The sequence below is a fragment of the Pinus tabuliformis genome, chromosome 3_1 (genome assembly GCF_031772625.1).
Source record: "Pinus tabuliformis cultivar Carrire ecotype Pingquan chromosome 3_1, CPIR1, whole genome shotgun sequence".
Taxonomy (NCBI): Eukaryota; Viridiplantae; Streptophyta; class Pinopsida; order Pinales; family Pinaceae; genus Pinus; species Pinus tabuliformis.
In genome coordinates this window covers 232,549,593-232,576,543 of record NC_142301.1, presented here as the reverse complement: position 1 = coordinate 232,576,543, position 26,951 = coordinate 232,549,593, and the positions used below count along the sequence as shown (strand labels likewise).

At 38.9% G+C, this 26,951-nt stretch overlaps 1 protein-coding gene across 4 annotated transcripts in view; it reads right to left on the bottom strand.

Annotated features, from left to right (window-relative positions):
* The window catches only part of LOC149186655 (uncharacterized), a 158,196-nt gene that overhangs the window by 45,463 nt on the left and 85,782 nt on the right, over positions 1–26,951 (bottom strand). For 2 of the 4 annotated variants that reach the window (XM_089411078.1, XM_089411081.1), the window contains exons 8-13: positions 20,837–20,973; positions 20,642–20,701; positions 20,422–20,553; positions 20,146–20,189; positions 19,874–19,958; positions 19,497–19,607 (exon numbers count right to left, since the gene is read on the bottom strand). In XM_089411078.1, coding sequence (XP_089267204.1) covers positions 19,497–19,607; positions 19,874–19,958; positions 20,146–20,189; positions 20,422–20,553; positions 20,642–20,701; positions 20,837–20,973 — 569 coding nt within the window. The remainder of the gene's footprint in view (positions 1–19,496; positions 19,608–19,873; positions 19,959–20,145; positions 20,190–20,421; positions 20,554–20,641; positions 20,702–20,836; positions 20,974–26,951) is intronic. The other 2 variants (XM_089411079.1, XM_089411080.1) reach the window with 2 other exon arrangements.

Sequence of the window (26,951 nt, the reverse complement as noted above, 5' to 3'; positions counted from 1 at the left end):
GCCATCTGCTCAGTCTGGCTGGGAGGAATTGGTTTCCCGGAGATTGGATCAAAATAGCCACGGCATCACCAGCAGCAGAATCACCAGTTCAGTAGCAGAACCAGCAGCAGTTAAGGTAAGTACAAATTAATTCTTCAGGCTTTCCGTATTTCAGATTTTAGTTATTGTGTTTGTCACTACAATGAGCCTCTTGTTAGGATATTTTGACACATAGGAAATAGTTAAGTATAACTTGGTCTAGTATAGAGTTAGGTCACGATATGTAGTGATCCGACGATTCATTCTCTCCTCGGTATTACCGACACTTGATCCGTGGCTTAACACCCGATTGGTCCATGATCTCTATTTAAAGAGCATGGAGGGTCATTTGTAGGTTAACCGTTCATGAGAGAAGCTTATGTAAATTTTCATTCTTTTATTAATAAATTGCCTGAAGTGGCCGCGTTGGCTCAGGCTGTGGACTGTTTCCCTCTTTAAGGGTTTTAACCATGTCAAAAGTACTGGTGTATTGATCTGAGATCTGTTTGTGAGCGGTGTCCTTTGGTGTTCTGTCTGAGGAACTTACCCTGTAAATTCCTACATGGTATCAGAGCTATTTGAGGGCCGCGTCCGTTAGTGATCCAAATCTGAAGCCGGTAGAACTGCATCCGACTACCATTTCCTAGATCTACTGTTTCTGACTGCTTTCGGGCCGAGAGGACTGCTCTGTTGTGTTGGAAGCATCTGTTCCAGTGAGGAACCCCTTTCGTTTCACGCGAAAAGGTTTCCGGTAGCCCTAGCTGCGTCATTTTTAAGATCTGGAGGTATATAGTGTTTATTTGAAGATTACAATTATTTTCTCTATGTTTATTTCAGTTTCGGTTTATTTAGCTTTTTTTATTACCGGATCTATACCTTTCATTTTTGCGTATGCTCTTTGCCCCGCGACTCTGTGCGATCTGGGCAAATCAGAAACAGAAAGGAAGGATTTTTCTCATGCGTATGCTCTTTTCCGCTGCGCCTTAGTGTGATCTCGGAAAATCAGAAACATTGAGGAAAATATTTAGTTTCCAGCTAAAGCTAACTTCGAGCCGTAAGGTTCGTTTTTTTTTGTATGTCCGTGTTGGGTTTTTTGTTTTTTGTTTTGTAGGGAAAAAGAGCTTTCTCAAAGCAAGCACGCAACCCAAAGCTTCAACCCCCCTCTCTCTCTCTCTCAAACTTTTTGTATAGCTCACTTGGTTCAAAGCTAATTTATGAGAGTAGAGGTCTTGAGTTCAAGTCTCCTTTTTGTTGGAAAGGGGGCGTTTTTTTCATTTCCACACATTCCCACACTTCATCGGCATCTTCATCAATTTTTTTCAAAAAGCCATAACTTCTTCATCCGGAAGCCGTTTTCAGAACCGTTTTTTTTAAACGGCCTAATTTTTCGAAATCTTTCCATTGGAACACTTAGTTTCAGCATCTATAGCTTCAGTTTCTGTTAAAATGGGAAGTCCATGCCAAGTTATTCTTAACAGCACCAACTACTTCCAATGGTGGTCCTACATTGTGGATTTACTTAGAAGTAAAGGTCTCTACAGAATAGCCACAGGCCAAGAAACCAAACCGAAAGATGAAGATAAGGCAGCTAAATGGGAAAATAAGCAAGATCAAGCACGTGGGTTGATAGGGATGTCTATTTCTCCAGATCTTAGATTCCATATTGCAGAACTTGATGCTCCTGATGAAACAATGAAACAGATTACTAAAGTCTTTGGAATTAAAAATGAACTTAGAGCCCATCAACTTGAAAATGAGTTGCTTACATTGGACCCCAATAATTTTTCTTGCATTGAAGATTTTCTGTCCAAGTTCAAGACCCTTAGACTTCTCTTGGAAGGTGTTAAGGTTAAGAAACAAGATAGTAACCTTATATATTCCATTCTTACTAAGTTGGGACTAGCCTACTCTGTGTTTGTTTCCACCTTCCATTCTACAAGAGAAGCCTTCATTTCTCAAGGACAAGACTACAAGTCCCCTTCCTTTGATTCTTTTTGTGATTCCTTAATAAGAGAACAAGAAAAACTCTTACACCTTGGTCTTCTTAATCTTGGAAACTCTTCTAAGAAAACGTTAGCCGCCCAGCAGCAACCAAATCCAAAGAATCCTAAGAAGTTGTATCCTAAAAAGAATGGTCATAAACCAAACAAGGGTCCTAAGCAATTTTAGCCTCAAAATGAAAAGTCATTTCAACAAAATGATAAGACAAATAAAAACAAAGGGAAGAAGACTGATAGACATTGCAACTTTTGTAATCGAGATGGCCACTTAGAATCCAAATGCTTTAAGAAGATGGAAGCCTTGGAAGCAGCAATGAAGAAGCATAACATCCATTTGGAGCACTCTTCAACATCAACTTCATCTTCAGGAATGGCACTTTCTACATGTGGTTGTCAAGCATCTCGGTCTGGCTATGCACTAAATGTATCTTCTTCTTCTCATTCTCATGAGTGGCTCATTGATTCTGGAGCTTCTTATCACATGGCCAAAAACAAAGCCATGTTTTCTTCTTTAAATGATTGTAACACCAAAAATATATATGTTGGTGATGATAGATCTCTTAGTGTTGTAGGGACTGAAACTGTTCATATAGACAATGGTCAGTTTAATGATGTATTATGCGTTCCAACCTTATCCTGCAACCTTCTATCTGTATATCAGATAACCCATTCAGGTGAAGGTAAAATCGTCGAATTTTCACCTCACGATGTTGTAATTAAGGACCTAAGAGATCCTAGACAGATTTTAGCTACTGGCATTACTGATGATTCTACAAGGTTGTATAAGTTTCACAACTTTGGGTCATCAAATCTTCCCTCAGTATTTGTTGCTCATAATGATGAAGTGAGCAAACTTTGGCATGAGCGATTTGGTCACTTAAACTATCGCTCTCTTCAGAATCTATGTAAAGAAAATATGGTGACAGGTCTTCCAATGGTATCTTGCAGAGATGGTGTTTGTTCCGGATGTGTACTCGGAAAACATCATCGGGACAGTTTTGAAAAACATGCCTCTTGGCACACCTCAGCCTCTTTACAGCTTGTGCATAGTGATTTATGTGGTCCACTTCCAGTTGTTTCCTTCTCTGGCTACAAATATTTCTTAACTTTCATTGATGATTTATGCAGACGCACTTGGGTATACTTCTTAAAACTCAAGAGTGAAGTATTTAACATGTTCTTGGCCTTTAAGGCCTTTGTTGAAAAACAATCTGGACATTAAATTCTTAAGCTAAGATCTGATAATGGCGGAGAATATGTTAAAAACAACTTCATCAACTTTTGCACTAAGCATGGAATTCAAATGCAACATATTGTTCCATATACTCCACAACAAAATGGTGTAGCTGAAAGGAAGAATCGCACCTTAAAGGAAATGGCTAATTGTGGGCAGAAGCAATTAACTGTGCAAATTACATAATAAATCGCACTCCTACTAAGGTTTTAAAGAATATCACTCCAGAAGAAGCATGGAGCTCAATTAAACCAGATGTATGTCACTTTCGTGTTTTTGGAAGTGAAGGATGGGCCCATATTCCAGATGAGAAACATAAAGCTTTAGAACCTAAGAGTGAAAAATGTATTTTTGTTGGATATTCTGAAGATGTCAAAGGATATAGACTTATTCCACTTAAGTCCAAGAATGTTATCATTAGAAGAGATGTAAAGTTTGCTAAAAATATACCGGCCTACGAGTCTAGTTCGGCGGATGTGCCACCTCTTCCTATCTCTTCTACTTTTGAAAATATTTCTTCTTCAGATGATGAAAGTGAGGATGACAATCCTCCCCCACCTTCTCAGGATCCTCCTTCAGCTCCTCAGCTTCCAAAATGGGTCCGTGCTACTCGGGATGCAGCAGGTGATCTTGCCAGTGATCCTACAGATCAGCGACATACACGTTCTCAGTTCGAGAGAGCCTCTTCTTTACTGGCTCAAGCTTCAGTGAATTATGATCCTGACACCTTTGCAGAAGCTTCAGGCCATCCAGATTGGGAAGCAGCTATGAATGAAGAATATCATTCATTATTGGCAAATGATACATGGGATCTTGTTCCTCTACCAAAGGGACGAAAACTTGTTAGATGCAAATGGATTTATAGAACCAAGTATGGACCAGATGGGAAAGTTGATAAACATAAAGCTTGTGTTGTTGCTAAGGGATTTTCACAAGTCGAAGGCATTGACTACACTGAAACCTTCTCCCCTATTGCCAAAATGAACGCTATCCGCCTTGTTCTTTCCCTTGCTGCCTCTTTCAAATGGGAAGTCCATCAGATGGATGTTAAATCTGCCTTCTTGCATGGGGACTTGCATGAAGAAATCTATATGGAACAACCTATTGGCTTTATACAAACAGACTCCAGCCTTCTATGTCGGCTTAAGAAATCCCTTTATGGTCTCAAGCAAGCTCCTCGAGCTTGGTATGCCAAAATGGATAACTTTCTTTTAGAAAATGGCTTTTCTAGGTGTCATTCTAACAATATTGTCTACACCAAGAAAGTGGGCAAGTCTCTTATCATTCTTGTTCTTTATGTTGATGATCTTATCCTGACTGGTAGTGATCCCAACCTCATAAACCATGTGAAGTCTAGCCTTAAAAGGAAGTTTGAAATGACAAACTTAGGACACTTACATTATTTTCTTGGTCTTCAAGTCTTGCAATCCAAGGAAGTTATTTCCCTTTCCCAGTCCAAGTATGCTTGTGATATTCTACGCCATTTTCACATGGAAGACTGTAAGCCAGCCCCTTCTCCCTTCAGTCTGGAGTCAAACTTTCAGTCACTTGTACTTCTCCTGAAGTTGATGCTACCTTATACCGTCAACTTGTAGGAAAACTTTTGTATCTAACCCATACTCGTCCTGACCTTTCCTTTGTTGTTGGCCTTGTTGCTCCGTTTATGCAAAACCCACGTGAAAGTCATTGGAAAGGAGCTAAAAGAATACTTCGTTATGTTCGAGGTACAGTTCAGTTTGGGATTCATTACAGTGCCGAAGCATCTCCTCTATTGGTTGGTTTCACTGATTCCGATTGGGCTGGTGATCCTGATGATCGGAAGTCTACTGCAGGTTATGTGTTCACTCTTGGTTCAGGACCTATTATATGGGCTTGCAAGAAACAAGGTGCCATTTCTCTTTCTTCAGCAGAAGCAGAATATCGTGGTGCCGTAGAAGCTAGTAAGGAAGCCTTGTGGCTTTGTCAGATCCTGTCAGAGTTTGGCTTTCAGCAGCAACATCCGACTACACTTTGGTGTGATAATCAAAGTGCCATCCAACTATGCAAAGATCCAGTCCAACATCAGCGCAGCAAACACATTGAACTGCACATGCACTTCATCAGAAAGCTCATCCACGACCATGTTCTTGAAGTGCAATATTGTTCAACAGATGATCAAGTTGCAGACATCTTTACAAAGGCTATCACAGAGGCAAAGTTCACTAAACTTCGATTTATGGTTGGAGTTCAGGAAGTTGTCACTAAGGGGGGATAGGCTCTAGTGCCTCCTTCCTTCTCCTATTGTGTCATATTTGTAAATCCTTCAATCCTATCCCAAGTTGTTCTTAAGGGGGGATGTTAGGATATTCCGACACATAGGAAATAGTTAAGTATAACTTGGTCTAGTATAGAGTTAGGTAAAGTGTGTTTCTTTACTATGTACATTTTGTAACTTACAATCCGACGGTCACGATATGTAGTGATCCGACGGTTCATTCTCTCCTCGGTATTACCGACACTTGATCCGTGGCTTAACACCCGATTGGTCCATGATCTCTATTTAAAGAGCATGGAGGGTCATTTGTAGGTTAACCGTTCATGAGAGAAGCTTATGTAAATTTTCATTCTTTTATTAATAAATTGCCTGAAGTGGCCGCGTTGGCTCAGGCCGTGGACTGTTTCCCTCTTTGAGGGTTTTAACCACGTCAAAAGTACTGGTGTATTGATCTGCGATCTGTTTGTGAGCGGTGTCCTTTGGTGTTCTGTCTGAGGAACTTACCCTGTAAATTCCTACACCTTTGTCTGATGATCTGATGCTTGATGTTGAAGATCTGATGGATCTCATTGATCCACCTCCTAGTGAGCCCACTACTTCAAGAAAAAGACCTTTGTGGCTCAAAGATACTCTTGAAGATGTTGAGAAACATATTGCACCAAGGGGGACATTTCGTGAAAGTAAGAAGCAAAACAAATACCAAGGGTACTTAGTTGCCATGAGTACCATTGTACAATCTGAGCCTTGCACATTCAAAGAAGCCGTAAAACACCAAGTTTGGAAGGATGCGATGAACGAGGAGTATGAGTCGATCATGAAGAATGTTGTCTAGAATGTGGTTCCTAGACGCAAGGACAAGTTAGTGGTCACTTCAAAATGGCTCTACAAGATCAAACATGCTACTGATGGGAGTGCTGAAAAGTTCAAGGCCAGATTTGTTGCTCGAGGCTTCTCTCAAAAGGAAGGAATAGACTATGATCAAATATTTGCATTGGTTTCCCGATATACCACCATCCATTCGATCATAGCCCTTGCCACTTCGCAAGGATGGAGCCTACACCAGATGGATGTCAAAACTGCCTTCTTGCATGGCTCGCTTAAAGAAGAAGTCTATGTGGAACAACACAAGGGGTTCGAAGTTCAAGATCGTGAGACACAAGTATGCAGGTTGAAGAAGGCCCTCTATGGGTTGAAGCAAGCCCCTAGGGCTTGGTATGAGATGATTGATAGCTATCTTATGAAGTTGGGATTTACAAGGAGCGATGTTGACCCGAACCTATACTTCAAGATTGAAAAGGACAAGCCTCTCATTCTAGTCCTTTATGTGGATGATCTCTTTCTAACAGGTGATGACCCTCTCATTCGTCAATGCAAGAGGGAGTTGGCCTCCGAACTTGAGATGAACGAACTACGACTGATGCACTACTTCCTAGGGCTGGAGGTCTGGCAAAAGCCAGGTGAAATTTTCCTTTCTCAAGGAAAATACATTTTGAATCTACTTGAGAGATGTGGGATGGTGGAATGCAAGTTTGTATCTACTCCGATGGAACTAACCTTTAAGAAGCTATGTGGAAGCAAAAATCGGTTGCACTAAGCACCACCGAGGTCAAATACATTGCTGCAAGTATGGCCTGTTGTGAAGCTGTTTGGTTGAGGAAGCTCTTCAGTGAGCTATTTGAGCATGTGCTGATATCACCGTGATCTTCTGCGACAACCAAAGTGGGATTCGTCTATTAGAGAATCTTGTGTTCCACGACCGCTCCAAGCACGTTGATATCAAGTACCATTTTATCTGGGATATGGTACAACGGGGAGCAATAAGGCTCCAACACATCAAGACAAACGAGTAGGTCACAGAAATTCTCACGCAGCATTTGGGGAAGGTCAAATTCTTAACCTTCTGAGAGAGACATGGAGTCGTGGAATCACCCTCCTATGAGGGTCGGGTATTAACTGGACACTGAACTCTGGGAGCTCCTGGGGGCTTGGGGTACTTCTTAGAGCTATGAGCGACCATAGGGTGAGTGGTTCACCTTCCCCTAGTGGTGCACTAGATACAGGGTGAGTGGTTCACCTTCCCTTGTGATACCCCATGATGGTTGACATGTGTGTAAGGTGAGTGGTTCACCTCCCCCTACTAGGACACATGTATGTAGGGTGAGTGGTTAACCTTCCCCTACGATTGACATATGCATAAGATGAGTGGTTCACCTTCTCCTATGGCATATAAACAGGATGAGTGGTTCACCTTCTCCTGTTGATGCCCCAGCGCACATCCTACCCATAGAGTTTGGGACTCATGGGAAGTACCTCTTGTCTGGCCAATGATTTGGGAAAAGATGGTTAGGGACCATAGCACTACCAATGGACGCATTGTGCACTACCGTACTCCCTATGACTAGGATGCTTGGTGTTCAACAACTTGATCTAGGATTAAGGACTAGCTTTTGTTAGTGGAGAGTGGTATGATCTTATGACTCACTCTCGATCACTCTTCATTATTACTTCATGGTTCAGTAGAGCAGAGTGCAATGATGACAAAAATGGTGCATGATGACAGGATGGCATGATGATGATAGATGGATTGGTAGGTGGAATTCTTCTTAGTTGAGAGGGAGTGTTAAAATTGGCAACTAGGGCCAAATTCCACCTTAGGGCAACTCATATGATGGAGATGATTATTGCAATGGATTCCTCTTTTTGAGATGTCCAATTTTGATATAAAGATCATCTCATTCTGACAAGCAAAAGTGGAATTTTGAATTTATTCCCTCTCATGCACAAATTGTCAAGGTTGACCTCAGTTAAATGTAAGCTCAAAAGCCCAATAGATGTGTCTCCTCACCCTCAACAAAGTGTATAAATAGGAGTGACCTCTCTCCTCATTTCGACATCACTCATCTCATCACATATCTCTCTCTCCTCTCTTGATTGGTCCGTACAGCTTGGAGGTATCTTCTCTCTACTTCGCACGTGTGGCAGGAGGCCGAATTTTTGGGATTGTTTGTTGTCTGAATTTCTGGAAATTAGTCCAGCGTTGACTACGTTTTCTTGGGCAGAAATTCGATTTTTGGAGGTTGCATTTATTGGCACAGATATCGAGGAGTTTGGGACAGTTTGACCAGGGTTGACTTCAGATTTGACTGCAAAAATTACAACAGTGTTTTCTCTCCTTTGATTGGGTTGACCGAACTGTTTTGGGCTGACTTTGACTCTCTTGGAAGGCCGAATTAATCTGTTGTTGACCGAGCTGCTTGGAGGACATTTTGGTGCTGCTTTGACCAGCATTGACTTTCTGGTTAGGGCTGCAGTTGACTGCTGATTTTGACAAGACTGTTTTGGGCAAGTTAATTTGATATTTGTACTCTCTCTCTCTTTGTTGAACTATTGAATAATAATAAGAAGATTTGATCAAAGGGTTTTCCCCACAGTGGGGTTTTTCCTTGGGATTCGCCAAATCTTGTGTCCTCTTGTCTTGGCTTGTCTTCTGCACATGTTTTTATGTTCTATCTGCATTTACTATCAATGTTTTTAAGATAATGTGATTGCTACTGGAAATAATTGGAAATTGTTATTGGGCTAATAAGGAACATTGAAGTAAATTGTGCTAAAGCATAGAACATACCATTGTTATCTAAAATTAACACAGATAAACTCACGAAAGCTCTAGGGAGAGCTAAGTTCGTTTATTTTAGAGAACATATGGATATGGCAGAGAACCCATTTCAGTAGTAGGGACAAGCTATTTTGGATACCTTTCAGTTGCACATGTTGCAGTTGCAGTAGCAACAGATGAGAGGGAGTTGTAGTGCAGAAGCAGTGTTAGCAGCAGTTCAGCAAGGTCAACAACATCGTACATCAGAGTTGCGCAGTGGTTGGTGGGCAGCATGGCCAAACATCAGCAACGCGACAGGAAATGATACAGAGACAGGGTGCTGCTACAAGATGAGCGTAGCACTAGAACACATTCCTCGCTAAGAGGAAGCGTTAGTTTTTGTAGCATCAAATGTGTTCTAGCTTTGAAATTTTGTGGAGAGGCTAGAATACATGAAATCTCCAAAACCTAAAAATCGTTTCTGGAAATTATACCTAGAAGTGTCTCAATTAGATCATTAACTGATTTTTAAATATTTCCTATGTCTAAACTTAAGGAATATTGTTAATTAATCAGTATTAATTGAGATAAGGTGAGAATCATCTAGAAACTCACACAGATTGATCCAATGATGATCCTAGCCATTGATTAAGTTTTAATCTTGGTTGTTGGTGCTCCAACAGAGGATTATAAGAGGAAGTCGATGTGGTGATCGAGAAATTATCCAGTGTAGATACTCAGTTGCCCAGGCAATTCGATTTTCTCAGAAGCAGCAACTCAGCAGAGAAGAGAGAGCTAGAGGGTGAGTAGTAGGTTGAAGAGGAGGGCAGTAGCATTTCGGGAGGAAGTTTTTCAGTGCTCGAAAGAGGCAAAGGAGAAAAGGCCGAAATCTCCAGAGGGCCAACGTAAGCTCTACGCAGAGGGTGACGCAGGGAGCTCAGCACAAAGGCTGGGGAAGTGATTTCGGAGGAAGAAAATAGTTGCAGGGTTAGAGAAAATGATCCAAAATGGATTTTGGATAGACTCCTAAGTCTAAGTAGTCCTCACAGAGGAAAAATGGAAGTCCAAGGAAGTTCCTGGAAATAGCCCCATTGCAGAGATCTTTTTCTTCTGAATCTACTGCAACTTGAATGGGCTAAAATGGACTTAGGATGTAGAAGTTATCGCATGCAAAAAATGCCCAGTTTCTTTGAAAAAAGAGGCAAAAACCCCTAAAAATGGCAAAAACCCTTAAAAAGAGAAATCGCATCAAAAAAAGGCAATGGCCAGATTTTACGCGAAGGTGGAGGAAACTCCGATCCATCGTTCTGATTGATCAGATCGGAGGCAAACAAAGTTGCGATATCGGCGCCTGGATCAGCCGATCGTTGATCACGTGATCGCCGATCGCCGATGATCGGATCGGTGAATCGGTGTCGGCGATACACAGAACCCCTAGCCAAGCGACATTGTGATCACTGATATTGGCAATCGACGATCGACGACCCCCGATGCCGATGAAAAGGCCAGACTTGATAAGATCACAGAGCCCGATTGTATAAAATTTCAAGTCCAGAAAAAGGACTTTTTCAATGTAAATCGCATTTTTGTTAAATGAACGAAAAACCAAAGAAATGTGAATAAAGCGATGAAACCAGACCCAAAAGGGTTTGTTAATGCAAATATATATTATTTCAAGTCCGATATGAGCGGGATTTTCTTGTTTCAATGTATTTTTAAATACAAAGGGAAATCACGATACAAGCGGGATTTCGGGTGGGCCGAAGGCAGTAAGTGGTTTTGGTCGAGCTCCACCCGAGCCCATACAGTGGCTGCCGTATATCCAAGCCCTGGAGAGAGAAAACCACTCTTTCGGGCGGTTAACTCTCGTATGCATGGGCCGCCCGAAATGAACCACAGTCGTTGGATCTAGATCTTCCAGATCAATGGTGGAGATGCGATAAGCAATTAAAAGGTGGACCCGATAGAAATATAGGGCAGATTTATGGATATTTGAAGTCCGATGAATGGTGTTTTGGCTTATTTTTCCGTGTTTTGCAGTGTTTCTCTATGTAAACAGAGAACGACTGTTTCTAGGGATTTCAAGCGTCGATGGGTCCATTCTATTACGGAACAGGTGGCCACCATCCCTGAAGGCATTTAGCAATGATTGCTAATGCTCAGAGGGGGATTCGAGCGGACAGAGGCCAGGAAGCCAGAAGAGGGAAAATGAACAGACAATCACCGATTGGCTTAAAAGCCATGAATGTCAGAGACAAAGGGGGTTGTTGGGGTTGTTGCTAAAACAGAGAATAAGCAAGAGCGTAGAAGCAAAAAGAAGCCGAGAGAGCAAAAGCTGAATGCGCAGAGCAGCCAAGGGAGTCACTTGGAGTTCAAGTGAAAAGCCAAAGAGTTGTACATTGCTGAGAGCCAAAGAAGCCAGAGCCAGAGCCAAGAGCCAGAACCAAGAGCCAGAGCCAGAAAGCCGAGAGCTTCAAGAGCCAGGGATAAAATGATGTCTAAACCCATTGTTTCTGTGTAAAACCAATGGAGTTGAGCCAGGGAGCTTGTAAAATGACTTTACCATAATCCCAGAGAGCCTAGTTGAATTGACTAGAGCTCGCGGAGACGTAGCCCAAGAGTTTTGGGTGAACTCCTAATTAAATTGTTGTCTTATGTGTTTGTTCTTACTGCTGCATTATTTACTGTTATATGTATTTATATATCAGCTTCAACTCATTAAATTACAACAAATAAACAACACCAACATACACCTTCTATTCAAGCACATATTTAATTCTACACTGGTTAATCATAAAGACTTGGGAATATTTAAAGCTTTGGAAGTGGGAGAGGTTCTTGTAAGTTAGACAAGAAGCCTAAGTGCCCTACTGTTCAAATCAAAAAAAATTCACAATATTTTTTCCAGTATTTTCCTCATATTAGATTGTCAGTTGGGCATCTAAATTATTGTACTCAAAATTGTTGATGAACATTAATAATAAAACCCTCATCTTCGGCACCAGTTTTCCCAAGTTGGGTTTTTCCAGAGACAATTGTCCAAAAATAATTGTTTCAAAATCATTGTGTGTGTGCTATAATTTCTCAGTTTCTAGTATTTTATTTTCTGTAGTATTTTTATGGTCAAAATTGTAGTTGTGATTTTATTCGTTATTTGTCGTAGCAAATAAATTGCATAATTAATTTTTGAGTTAGAAGAATAATTTCCAGCAGCTACAATAGATAAAATTTCACACCTTATGCATACTATCCATATGTAGTGGGTAGCAAAGGCATTTGTCCAAAAATAACGATGTCACAATTTTTGTGTGTGCGCTAACATTTCTCAGTCTCCAACATTTTTATTTCTGCAACGTTTATTTTATTTTGTGAAGAAATTGTAATGTGATTAATTCGATATTAATCAGAAAATTAATAAGCTGAATAATCAATTAGGAGAATTAATTCCAGTTGTTGCATTTCAAGGAATTTTCACATGATATCAAAGCAGGTTTGATGGGCAGGAAGCTCAAAGATGGAAGAGAGAAAATTTTGTCATTCAGAGGGAGCAGCAAGTCAAAATTTTTAGGGGTTGTGCAATGCCTAGCCAAGCAATGCGAATTGTTGGGAAAAGGTTCGATTTTCCAGTTGCAGTGGTAGGAAAATTTGATTTGTCCAGAAAAGCGATTACAACTAGCAGAGGGAGCAGCAACTCAATATTTTCGCTAAGCAGATTTCTTGTCTGGGCACAAAGGGTTTGCAACAATTTGCTAGAGTAGATTCAGTGTCGGGTGGAAGAGAAATTGCACACACAGAGGGAATTTCTCTCAAAGGGTTTCTAGCTTTAGAAATCCAAATTTCCAATTGCAGAAGGTAGTAGCAGCAGGAAAAATTTCTCTCCAGGAAGGACTGCGAATAGTAGAGCTAGAGGCCAAGTTGGGAAGACAGATATTCTGATATCAGTCTCCCAGTTTTTGAGTTTCGCGGATTTTGTAGCTTTTCAGAGATAGTCGTACTAGATTTCCAGAGGAGGTCAGGCGAGTTAGCCAGAATTCAAATATGGGCAGTAGATCGAATTCTAGTCGTCGGGGCAGGTGCTGAAGGAAGTATGAGTTATCCAGTGCGAGTTGCAAAGAGAAAAAGTGTCCCAGACATGGACCAAGCTCAAAAGGAGATAGTGAAGCACCAAATCCAGGAGGAGGAGGAGCTTGATACTCCAGTGTGCCAGAGCAGGGTCTAGTGCAAAAGCAGCAAGGAGATCAGTTAGATCAGTCCCAGTTGTTGTAGCAGGATCATCACCTTTGCTATAGGGGCCCACAGTATCATAGTAGCAGGTTCAATGTCAGCAGGTGCAGTCAGTTATTCAGATGACAACTGCATAGCAAGTTGTAGTCAATACTCGAGAGAAAGTTAAAGATCTAGTTGCAGTGACATAGGCAATACGAATTGCAGTTGCAGTTCACACAAGAATATTCCAAGCGCAGAGCCTTGCAATTCAATTTCCAATGCAGGAGGACAATGCAAGTTCCAAGGAGGGAGTAGAGAGATTTCCCATAGGGAGATCGAGACTCAGAGGGAGTAGCCCTATGGAAGCTTAATGCTTCAAGATCTGAGAATATCAAGTACACAGCTACAGTGATAGTAGCAACAGCAATACAATTGCTTCAATAGTATCAGATCATAATTCACCATTTTTGCGGCTATACGTCCAGGAGTGAGGTGGGGTGATATGGAGCTTGAGTCCCAGAGTTGCGCAAAGATTTGTGTAAGGTCCAATGAGGCGAGCATCGAATGGTGTTTCCTCATGGATCATTACCCTTGCTACAAGGGCCCACAATATTCAGTAACAGGAGGATCAGTGTCAGTTGGTGCAATTAGTTCCAGAGTGACAGTTGCAAACTAGTTGTAGTCAAACGTTGAGGAGCGCAAAGCAATGTTGATAGCAGAGAAAGAGGCTCAGTAACAGAGTCAGCAACAAAGCAGATTTCTCAATAGACAGTGCAGAGGCTAGTAGCAGTTAGAGGCTCAAGAGACAGTTGTAGCACAAAGATGTTGAGAAAACTAGGGCAGCATAGTTAGGGCTTCTTATTTAATTGATTTCTCTTTCACTTGACAATTTCTTGTGATTAGTTCTTATTTCTTCTTCTTTGTTATTACATGTTTATCATCAAGACAATTGCCAAAACTTCAAAGACAATAAGAGTACACATGATGAAGGCACTTAGCCAAGGCAAAACCCCTAACAAGGGGAAAACCCAGTCAAACTCTTCCACTATTAGATTCAAATCAATTTGAGACAATCTTGACCACTTGACCCAAACAATGACCTCCTTCAATCCTCCAAGTCAGCCCAAGATTCAAGGGTTTGACTTCACATACTTCAATAGTTAACAAGACTTGAAGTAGTCATCAGAACTTAACATACTTTAAGAGAACTTCGTTTAGGGACATTTGTACTTCGTAGGAGAAGAACTTCACATGACAATAAATCTTTACTTTGAACCCTTTCCAATTGCAACTTTATATTTTTTGCACCTGCAATCTACCATTGATATCTTCGCATATGTGGCAGATTAATAACAAATTTTCGACTAATCTTGACCTCCTTTTCTATGCCTTCGATCCTTTCTTTAGATTTCCTTTTTCACACCCTTTAGTTGCAAAGATATATTGTCGATGATAATCTTCATCCAATGGCTCAAATACATGGCTACATATAGGCTTCTATTGGATGGTCGAGTCCTTTCATGAGGGCAACTTGATATCTGCTTGCGGCCGACATGGAAGATGAAGTATACGTGACACTTTTGACCTTAAAATTTCTTTCTTGATTTTAAAAAGCCCAAGAAGGGTCTAGTACAAAATAATGATGACAATGACTCAAGATATAATCCTAGAAGCCTACAATGGAGGCTTGACCTATTAACTATTGACGCAAGCATGAAACCCATGCTTTAATAAATCAATTTCTTTTAATAATAATAAAATATTTTTCTTTCTTTTAACCAATACAATTATGAAGACCGACACTAGTTACATTTCTCAACAAGAGACACAGTTGACTCGGTATTTTGGATGCTTCTCAATTGCAGTAATTGCAGTAGCAGCAACAACATTCAATAGGGAGTATTAGTTGGGTTGCATTGCAGATGTAGAGTTGGCAGTTGTACAGTGCAGTGTCAGCAACAACATAGATGCAGCATGGTTCAACTACAGTCAACGAAAGATGAATCAAAGTTAGCATTGCAGTGCAAATGTAGAGTTGGCAGTTGTACAGTGCAGTGTCAGCAACAACATAGATGCAGCATGGTTCAACTACAGTCAGTGAAAGATGAATCAAAGTTAGCGTAGTGGCTAATGGACAGTGACTAAGGTAACAACACAATGATTCAGGGAGCAACACTGTGACTAAGGGAGAAATGCAATCATTTCCAACAAATTTTCTTGTGAGACATCAACAGCGTATGTGGGAGGATGATGCAGATGCCAGAAACAAGGTGTTGCAGCGGTTCAACACTAGAACACCTTCCTCACCAAGAGGGAGTGATAGTTTTTGTAGCATCAGATAGTGTTCTAGACTCGAAACTTTAGGAAGTGGCTAAAACACAGGAGTTCTCCAAAACCCAAAAATCTTTTCTGGAAATTCAACCTAGAGATGCCTCAATTAAATTAATTGGCCATAATTAAAAAATTCCTAACTCACACGGATCAAATTGGAGATGATCTCAGCGATCAATTAAGTTTTAATCTCGATCGTTGGAGTCCCAACTGGAGATTATAAGAAGAGGTCGCTGGGTAGATGGAGAACACACCAGTAGTGTGAGTGCCTTGACAAATTGAGCTATCCAGCATCTGAGGTCGAGCAGAGGAAGAGAGTTCGATCCAGAAGGGATGCAGGTGTCAGAGGTAAAAAGACAATGATTCTTGAGGAGAAATTCCAGTTTCGGAGAGTCAGCAGCAGAAGTGTTGCATTTCCCAAAGAGGTTGCGCAGAGACTGTATAGACAACTTTAGAGGGAGATTGATTTTGCTGAAGGGAAGCGTGATTCAGTTTCAGTGGGCCCGGAAAATCTCCAAGAGGCCAAGCAAGTCACTTCCAAAGGTAGAGTCAGCCAAGACGTCATCATTCCAGCAGTTCCAGGGGTATACCGAGTAGAGCTTGCGCAAGCATTGCGCGGGGGATCACACAGATGCCAGAGACTGTATGGGAAACTAGTTTTGCCAATTTTTGAAGCAGGATCAGACATGGTGTTGAGGTATTTGCCTCATAGATATTTTAGCCATATCATTATATTGATTGGATAGCCAGTTGGGCATCCAGAGATTGTACTCGGAATTTCATTGTTGCATAGTAATAAAAACCCCATTACTCCACCGGTTTTCCCATATTGGATTTTTCTGGGGACTATTGTCCAAAAATAACGATGTCACAATTTTTGTGTGCTAGCATTCATTAGTTTCCAACATTTTTATTTCCCTAGTGTTTATTTTGTTTTGTGAAGAAATTGTAGTGTGATTAATTTGATATTCATCAAAAAATTAATAAATTGAATAATGAGTTAGGAGAATTAATTCTAGTTGTTGCATTTTAAGGAATTTTCACAAAAAATACATAAACTTGATAACACTAGGACTCACCTAAGACCTCATCAATGAGCTTCACTCTAGCTTTGGGGTATGTCTGGGAGAAAAACCCTCAATTATCCATGTTTACAAACACAGACAATTTGGTGAGGTTAAAAACTCGCTAGAGTGGAAACCGTTGAGAATAATCATAGGCTTACCTAGGTGTTGTTACATGGCTTAATATTCATACTATAATCATTTTTACAATATAAAAGCAGAATTTGGGATTATAATGATGACATAGACGAATAAAAAAAAATATGTTGCTTTATACCTTGCTTCTTGGACGGTTGACATATACATGTTCAACATGCATCATTGTCATCTACAATATTTTGTAGGTCAGTTTCAACATGCAGAAGATTATCTGGTGGTTGTTTTTCTCTCAACTAATTCTAGCTATTGTACCAATCTATTATATCATTGTTAATAAAGCTCAGTTGTCGTATTTCTTATGTGTTTCTGAGTTCCAAGTTGTAAATCTATTTCATTTTATTGTAATTTCATGGTGCTTGCTTTATTATTGATTGGAGGAATTTATGGTTGAATTTTTATTAAGCAATTTCCTAGCAAAATTATAATTCGACATATTACACTAATAGAGGTCCAACATCCTAAGTGTATAGTGTAAGGAGGGAGAAATCATGGAGGCATGAATTACCCCTTTCCTCATCTCTCTTTTACCACGCTTATAGTGCCCCTTTTACTTATTAATGATTTGCTTTGATTTAGGTGCATAGCTTAGGAGCCCAAGGTTGCCTTTTGAGATTTAGCATTTAATACCCCTTAATGATGAGTCAATGTATCACTAATCAAGGTTGGGACAATACAAGAGTTCCTTTTATAGATGGAGCATCATGTGCTCAAGGACTGGGTGATGGCTAATGAGGAGAGTAGAGCTCATGCTAGGCTTTTCCCCACATGCTAATCAAATATCCCAAGTTCCAACCATCTGTTGCACTTTATCTTTCTCTTTCATTGTGGATTTCTTATGTTTTTAACTTTTTTTTAGTTGCATCAACCTCTAGGGCAATGTTTTCTGGCCCAGACTCTAGGATGAAGATGAAAAGGTGTCAATCCTCATGACCAATAACCACCAACCCAAAGAAAGGAGATGCAATAATGGAAAAGATGGAAAGTGGAAAGTATGGAATATCACAGACACACTATTTCAATCAAAGCCTCCCCAATAGTGTCCTTCCTAAAACCCTAAGGCCTTAGAGGAGGTCCCACTGGATTAGAGTCAAACACTAACCTCCCAATTGAAGTGATGTTACAAGAATACAGTCAAGATTGATATTCATCTAGTTCACCCTTTGATCCATATTAATATGCCCAAAACATTAAGTGAAAGCACATGATTACCAAATGGTTAAAGTACCTGCCAATGGATCACGTGCCTTTCTTTAAGAAGTAATGCCAGACGGGAGAGGGAAATCTAACCAGAGCAAGAAGTGGATGATCTTGGCATCATGTCATGTGCTGATGTAATGTCCCAAATCATAAACTTTTGGAACAAGCGCTTCATATAAAACTATCATGCATTTTCCAGAAGATTACTATGTAAAACCAGAACCATAAATCTATAAATTGCACAAAATCTCATTAAAAGATCACAACACAAGGAACAATGAGAAATGCAGCAACCAAAATCCAGCTTTATTATATATAGATAGATGCCAATACAATAGATGGGAATGACCCTCTGGTCTCCAAACTAAAATAGAAAAACAATCACTACACCTATGGATTCAGAATGAATCCACCAAGGGGAGATGGGTGCTCGCCCAATCTCTCTATATCACCCGAGGGTTTTCATTCTGGGGCTACCAAATGAAGTAGAGAACCAGGTCCTCAACCTCTCATACAAGAAACAATATCAAAAACCAAGATGTGCTCCAATGGCCTCCTCCTCTTTTATAGATCTGATGGACCCCTCTAGAACCTTCTATTTTATTATTATTTTAATCATGGAGCACTTTTCCCTCTTTTATTTTAATTAAAATATTCTTTTTAATGCGGGAAAAAGGTAAATTGGCCACCATGTCTCCTCAGGTCACTGAAACTCACACCCAGAAGTCCCATCATGTAGATCTTCTCGTTCCGGTTCCAATGAGCTATTACACTAAGGTTTTCCATCAATTAATCTCCCCAGAGTAACACCTCGAGCATAACTAATTAAGTTATACCCACTAATAATGTTGATTTTTGAAAGTTGTCGGAATGCAACAGAACGAAAGACAAATTGTGCTGATGATGGAATATGCCAAGCGAATGCCATCAAATCCCATAAAAACTTCTCAAAACTCTGTCTGGACCCCTGATGACATAAACCTGCTCCACTGACCTGGCCATCCCCTGTCCTGGAAGTCCACCCTAGCTGTACTATGAAGAAGAATAAAAATGGGGACATGACAGCTGATCAGATAGGGCTGCTGGCTGGCTGGTCATCCAAGGAGGAGAAAAGTTCTCTCCCATCAATTACCCAATTTTTGGTGGATAAAAAGCCCCTTCATTTTAATAGCTCATACTATTCTTCTTTGAACAACTCATCGCATCAACAATTTATAGAAAAAACTAATTTATGTAGAGTCCGCAGGATTTTGAATAAATACTTCTTTCAAATATTCAAAATACTTTGGAAAACAAAGGAATATATTTTGCTTTATAAAGTACAATGGAATGAATTAGAAATAAGTATCCATTAATGATGATTCTTTAACATTGATAAAAAGTATAATGATTTTCAATGCAATTAAAAAGTTTCTTGGTCTTGCAATGATTTTCTTACCTTTTCGCTTCTTCTCATCTGCATTTCGTTTGTGCTCGAAGAGTCCCTTTGATACTGATTCAGATTATCCACTTCTTGTTTCACGTATGGAGAGCTTCCTCTGTCACAATACTGTGTTGTATAGTGTCAAAATCATCAACATTGATACTAGCAATTTGTTTAGAAACATGATGAACGATGCATTTATGATGCAAAAAAAAATCCATGTGAAACGAACCAACTCTATCATCTGCAATAATCAAAATGGAAGATGAATTGTCTAATGCCCATATGTTAAACATGCCAAGAATAGTTCATTGCACTGAAGTCATACAAGAAAAGTATGATACTCTTGTTGCCAAACCTAATGTTGCTCTCCTGATCATAAACCTCTCTACCTGAGTATTGTTCTCTGTCAAATCATGAATTTGAGCTAGAAGTTCTGATCTCTCACTCTCCGAGTCATGATTTTCTTTTTCAGCCCTGATAAATATAAGTAAATACAATTTTACAATTGGATCATGCAAAGAGATGAAGTAAAATCTTGATTAATATTGTTTAACATAGACTGTATTCAGTTCAACTCATAAATAACTTATATTTACTGTTATTGGAGAGTGATACGACTGTTCTTCAAGTTGAATAATAGTTGACTTGATTGCATATTTACCTCATACATTCTTCTTGGTTTTGTTGGGTAAGTGTTTCTTCTGCCTAAAAATAGCATGGTCGATTTAACTTCAATAAAAACAAATGAAGGAATCCACCTATTTAATTAAATATCATTATTCCAATAAGGATAAAATCTAAAATTCTTCCCGCAATTAACACCAGTATGTCTATTACCTTGTTTAATTGGCTATATGCATTGTCATTCTTCCATTGAAAAATTATATCAGCAACATTTACAAACATCCAAAATGGATTCTGTGAAGTGAAAACATACTCTCAGTATCTGCTCTTGGAGAGTGTATTCCACTTCTTGTGATTCCAGTAACCTTTTCGGAGATGTTTCCATTTGCAGATCCTGGAACTTGGACAAGACTAACTCTAAACTTTGTACCTCTGACAATAGTGCCTGTTAATTTGTAAGGTTCAAAGTCTTAAAAATGAGAGAAGTATGGGTGAGTGTACTGCATCATTTGAGACGAGATATGAAATATTACCTCTTTTTCCAAAAGAAGATTTTGTATAGCCTCTTCTTTGACTTCAACAAGCTTCTGAAGGTAATTTCAGTAGAGTTAAGTGCTTCATTCTGTACAAATATGGTGGTAAAAGCAACTAAAGAAAAATGATTGTAAACCACTCCATATTTTATCTATTTTGTCTGACAAAGTTTCCCTAAATATCAAATTGGATATTTCTTCAATTTGTAGCTGAAGCTTGCGATCATTGATCATGTATTCCAATCTATCTTTCAGGTCTGCAATAACTGTATCCTTCTTTGAGAGTTCAATCTGCTTCTCCTTCATATGATTTTCCAACAGATGAATTTTTTCTACCATCATTACAAAAGAAACAATTGACAAAAGAATGGTCAAAATACACACAAACTAAGGGCATGAGAAAAACAGTTAAATCAACAATGATTCAAAAATGTGTTTTCTATAGATAAGGTAAGAAAACAACATGAAAGGAAAGACATGGAGTGTATACCAGGACTATACATGCTGAGCTTCATATAAGAGGACTTATTTGAGTTTATATTCCACATTGATAAAATGCAAAGATCAGGAAGCACTTCAGAACCAGAAGCAACTTCAGCGTCCTAAAGCAGTACAAGCCCAGATAGAATTCACACATAGGGATAGGGCCCATGGTTGTAAGCAAATGATATGGAGATGCATATCAGTCAAAGGTTGCCTAGGGAGACAACAGGGGGTCCCTGAACAAGGTGTTGCATCTAAAAGAGATAATGATGTGTTGTTTGTCAAACATTTTTTGGTACCAACTATCAAGTATCTAGGCTCAACAAATCACCTGATTCATAAGTACTCAAATTAATTACAATTGAAGGATAGTGATTCAAATACAAGTTCATACCTTTATAAGTCTTGGATTCACAGGTAGTTGTCAAATCAACTTCAATAAAATAGCTCATATCAGCAAAACACCATAAAGTGGTTCATCAAAAGTTAATATTGAAATCATCACTCACAACAGTGTAGGAAATTAGGATGCGTAAACAGAAACACATGAGAGAAATAGATACATACAAAATATATTCTTAGTTAACAAGGGAGTCATTGAAGACATCTCCATAAGCTTCTTTTATACACTGACAGATATAGGTTATTTAACTACTACCTCAACTAACCTATATTTAATGTCGGGCCATCAACATTTATTGACACCCACTAACATTAGAACTTGCTAGCACATTGTTGACCACTACGTGTCGACTACCCATAGCAGTACACCCCCTTTTTCGCAAAAGGGACAGCGCAGGATCAACATGTCCATGCCATTCGACAGTGATCGTCAACCTGATCATGTTATGTTTTAAACCCAGTCTGCTTGTGTAAATTGTAAATAATCTTAGCAGATCTGAGTCATGTATGTAAACTGCCTAGGCAAACCTAATTTTCTAGTGATAATCTACATTCCAGAAGGTTTTTTGTCTCACCGATCCATGATCGGCAGAGTTTTCCTTCAGCCTAACCCCAAAGTCGGAATGAATTTTGTCATTAGAATCTTAGGGGAATCCTAGTGTGCTTTGAGTCTATGTAAAAGTAATTTGGAAATAATTCTAACTATTTGGTTAGGTTATTACAAATTGCTTTATCTGCTAGATTATATTTGTCACAGAACTGGGTGGTTTATGAGGGTCTATGTCAAATGGGTTTTCCCCCTTGAGATGTAAAATTGTAAAAGTCATGATGTGAAGTGTCTTGAGAGTTAGAAAATGTTTTGTCCCCTCATAAGTCCTAAGTCCTAGGTCCTAGGTGATTTTTCCAAAGCCTAAGTTCGAGGATCCAAAAATAAAAAATAATAATAATAATAATAAAAACAATAAAAAATAAAAGATATAAATAATAAAAAATAAAATTACAAAAACACAAAATTTAAAAAAATTAAAAATAAATAAAATAAAATTTAAAAAATAAATTAAAAAAGATGAATAAAAATTTGAAAAATAAAATAAAATAATAATAAGTCAAAATTTTGAGGAAATAAATGCAAAATTTTAATTTTTAATATATTAAAATGCATTTAAAATTTTCAACGGATGAGATTGAAAGGGATTTTGATCCTCATCGACAGTCGAGATTAGTTTCACATGGATCACTTGAACTAGTCGTTCGGATTTTTTCCTTTAAATAGGGTGTTAGGGGTCATTTGAGATCATTCGATCTGTGAGTCTTGTGCTGAAGAAAGCTCTCTTGTAATCTTTTTTTTGTGCAGTAAAGAAAGACTTTGGGGTTGAAATCTTGTTGGTGTTACTCTTCTAAAATGTTGTAAGTTGTTTCATTTTTCTGCATAAATTTAATTTCAGCCACTGGTAATAGCTTGATGAAGAGTGATGTTGAACACAGGTATCTTGTTTACTCACTAGGGTTTGAATGGTAATAGAATTTCTAAAAATAATGGCAGGTATCTCCATTAGATTTGGATTTTAATACTGTTTTTTCCCTCTATTGATAGTTGAAGTGAGTTGTGCAAGAAATCTAGATTGTAAAGATTAACGGGCGTTTGGGGAAGTTCTCGGCTGAACCAGCCAACTCCCGGAAAGCATTTTCTGAAGAGCCCAGCCAGTTTCGATTCTGGGTCTATCATTTAAATTTATCTTTTGAATGCATGAGAGGTTTTCTAAACTGTCTCATAGTAAATCTAAAGTTCTGAAAATATTTTTGTGGATTATTGACAAATCTGGCTACTTAGAGTCGTAAATCTGTAAATACTGTAATTATTTAGGGTTTTTAGTGTTTTAGTTTTAATTCTTGCATATATTGTTTATGGGTTTTCAGTTTTTGTTATTGCAGGTCGCAGGTCGGAAAAAAATATTTTGTCTGAAGCCAGATCTAGGCCCTGGAGGGTAAGATCTGGCCTCAGGTTCAGTTCTGGCAGGAATATTTACTTCATATCTGGAAAATTTTGCAAGGTTTTCATCAAGCAATCCGAAGCAGAAAGATTTAAGATTTTAATTAAGTTTTCTGAAAATCATTTGTTCAAGGGTTTCTGAGCCACTGGTTTCAGTTTATCTACTGCCCAAGCTGTTGTACCTGTGTTTTTCGAAGCCCCCCCAGGCGTCCCTCAAGTTGCAAGACTGGCCATCAAATATTTCACACTGCCCATTTATGCGCAGTGAGTCTCCCTTTCCATTCACGTAGTCTCAAACTCCAACGTTCAAACCTGCAAGGAATCGAATTTTTCTTTCACGCTGCTTCATTTATGAAATCTCTCCCTTGCTGCCCTGGTCATTACTGTTAAAGTTGCCATAAAAATACCCACGCAGCTCAAAAACTTCACGCAGCTTTGTCCTCTCCACCTCCACGCAGCTGCCTCTGTTCCACGCATACCTGCACACACAACAAGTCAGCAAATCCATCAAACTCCTCTATGTATCCATCTTTTTGCTACATTAACCCTGCGTGAAACCCATCTGCAACGCATCTACAGCCATATATACACTTTTGCATGTGTTCATACCTCAGTCCTTCAAACCCGCAGCTCCTTGTCTGCTGCCCGCACATTCCATCGCAGCTTCCATTCTCCCATCGCTGCCTTCTGTCTGTCGTCGAAGCACTCTTCTGCAGCCCATACCTATCACATTCCTCTTCACACTGCTCAGCCACCTGCGTGTTGCTCCTCACCTGCAATACATTTGTTTTTTTGTCCTACTCTTCCCATCGAATCTTCGTGGACCTGCACACGCCCACGCACAACGCAAAAAAAACGCTATAACGTATATGACGTGGGTAAAATTTGGGGTTTTTTTTATATGCGTTGGCCACTTTTAGGATAAGTTTGTTTAATTTAGATTCAGTTATGAGTCTTTTTAGTTAGGTTTCGATTTTAGATTAAAGTTTAGATTTATTTTTGGTTTAGCCGTTAGCTCATTTTAGTTTTAGATTCATTAAATTTTTGTTTTAGTTTTAGACTTAGATTTCTTTAAAATATTAGATTTAATTTTTTAAAGTTTGATTTTAAAAATAATATCAAAAAAATCATAAAAATTAAAAATTAAAAAAAGCATAAAAAAATAGTTTTCTTTTATTTTAGATTTAGTTTAGTTTAATATTTGATTTTTTAAGTTAGGTTTTAGTTTTAGTTTATTCTCTTTTTCATTTAGTTTAGTCTAGTGTTAATAATTTTAAGTTTCATTTTTTTGGCTTAAGTTTAGTTTTGTTTTATTTTAAACAAAAAAAAAAAAGAATTCCTTTTTGTCTTTTGTGGTATTTGTGTTCCACTTCTCTATAGTTAAATACGCTTAAATGTTTATTTGAAGATTAACTATTGAACAGTGGTGGATTATTGTGTGAACTGGTCAGCATTTAAATTTTATGGTCATTTAAAGAATTTGATTTTCTTTTTTTTTAAGTTTAACTGCTAGAACATTATTAAAGCATTGTGCATTTATTGGATATCTTGCATTGCTTGGGTTATTTGATGATAAATAATTGTTTTACAAGGCTCATATTTCTGCAATATTTAATAAGTAATCATTTAATCATTAACTCCATAAGGCACTGGTACATTAATTTCTAAAATCAATCAGGTGCTAAATTGCCTTGCTGTGTCTCCAACCCAACTGGTCCATAGTTGGTCTTCCTTTATCCCATAGGGTCTACCCCACTTAGCCTTGGGAGACGGCTTAAACAGAGGGATCGGGGATCAGGGTGACAGTCCCCGGTCTGAGCGTTGTCGCGTTGCCTGGACAATCTGTGCGACAACATTTTTTGGCGTCGTTGCCAGGGATAGAGTTTTTTCTATCCTTGGTCCTTTCCTTTCGAGCTTTTTCGTGTTTCACTTCTTGTCCAGGTGGCGACTCCACTTCATATATCATCTGCAAGAGCGTATACTAGAAGACATCCAAGCAGTTTGTGCAATCCTGCTCCTAACCCTGAAAGGGCTCTCTGGGTACGATTACACAAACTCTCTTCTCGTACACTTCTTGTTAACTTCGGACAAGAAACCCTCTCTGATATCCATTTGCTTTTTACTTGCCCGGTTGGGCACGACATCGTGGATATATATGCCCCTTGCGATTTTTCTAACATTCAAGGTTATCCCAATGATCTTCCAACACTTGGGATAGATAAGTTGTCTAGCTTTCATGGAAATAACATGATTAGTGCTAATTCACATTTGAGAGCTTTTAGTATATGGATGGCTAAGTATGCAAGGTCAGTTGATTTCGATCATGAAGATGTTAGAATGACTCTTTTAATTATAACCTTGGAGGGCGATGCTCGTGACTAGTTTTCAGAAAAGCCTCGAAATTCATTTAATTCCTTACAATCGATCATTGATGCCTTTAAGGAAAAGTATGGAGATAAGAGAGAAGGAAGACACCTCGTGAAACCGTTGAAGAATTTAACAAAAGGTTTAATGATATTATTAAAGAATTACCTCAAGATTATAAACCTACCGACAAATCTCTTCGAGATTTTTACATTGATGCCTTTAGTCCTGAGCCCTCTTATGAATTGAGGCGTGCTAGACTTAATGATTATAGGGATTGCCAAGCCTTAGCAATAGAGCTTGAAAAGGACAAGGCGACATCTAGGAAGTCTGAGATCCCAGGTTTCGATAGGGCTGCTACGAAACTAAAAGAACCTAAAGGAAAAGCAGTTCAAGAGCCTGAAAGCGAGCTTGTTCAGAAATTGCTCCAAAAGATCGAAAGCATGGAAATTAATCATAATAAGGAGATAGCTACTTTGCAAAATAGGTTGGTCCAAATGGAAAGAGCACAAACGCAAAATTTCCAACCTAGAAATAATAATAACAGAAATAACAATTGGCAAAAGAAGGGTCAATCTAGTGAGCAGAGACCTCTTAATCCGCTTACTAATTTGGTCGATAATGCTCCACCTTACTGTCGGGTTTGTGATGCTCTTCATGAAGAGGCCACTTATCCCATCGTTAGAAGAATTTTAGATAATGGAATGTTTGGGTTAGGTGATCAAATAAATGTAGTGGGTAACAAGTTTCCTTTGTCTATGGATGATTGGATTGAGGTCAAGGAAAATAGTCGTGACGTTATGAATCCCTCGTTAGCTTTTAGTATATATAACCTTGAAAATGAAGATGACATTTTGGCTAAGTTATATGGTGAATAACCCTCTCCAGAGCAAATCATGGAAATTGCTAGAGATACAGGTTTAACCTATCAGAGAAGGGATAAAGATCAGAGCGGGAATCAAATTCCCCCTCGAACTTTTAACCCTGGTTTAAACTCTAGATTAGATGTTGATTTGGGAAGTTGGTTTAACAATGCGAAAATCTGGGTTCATGTCTCCAAGATTGCTAAAA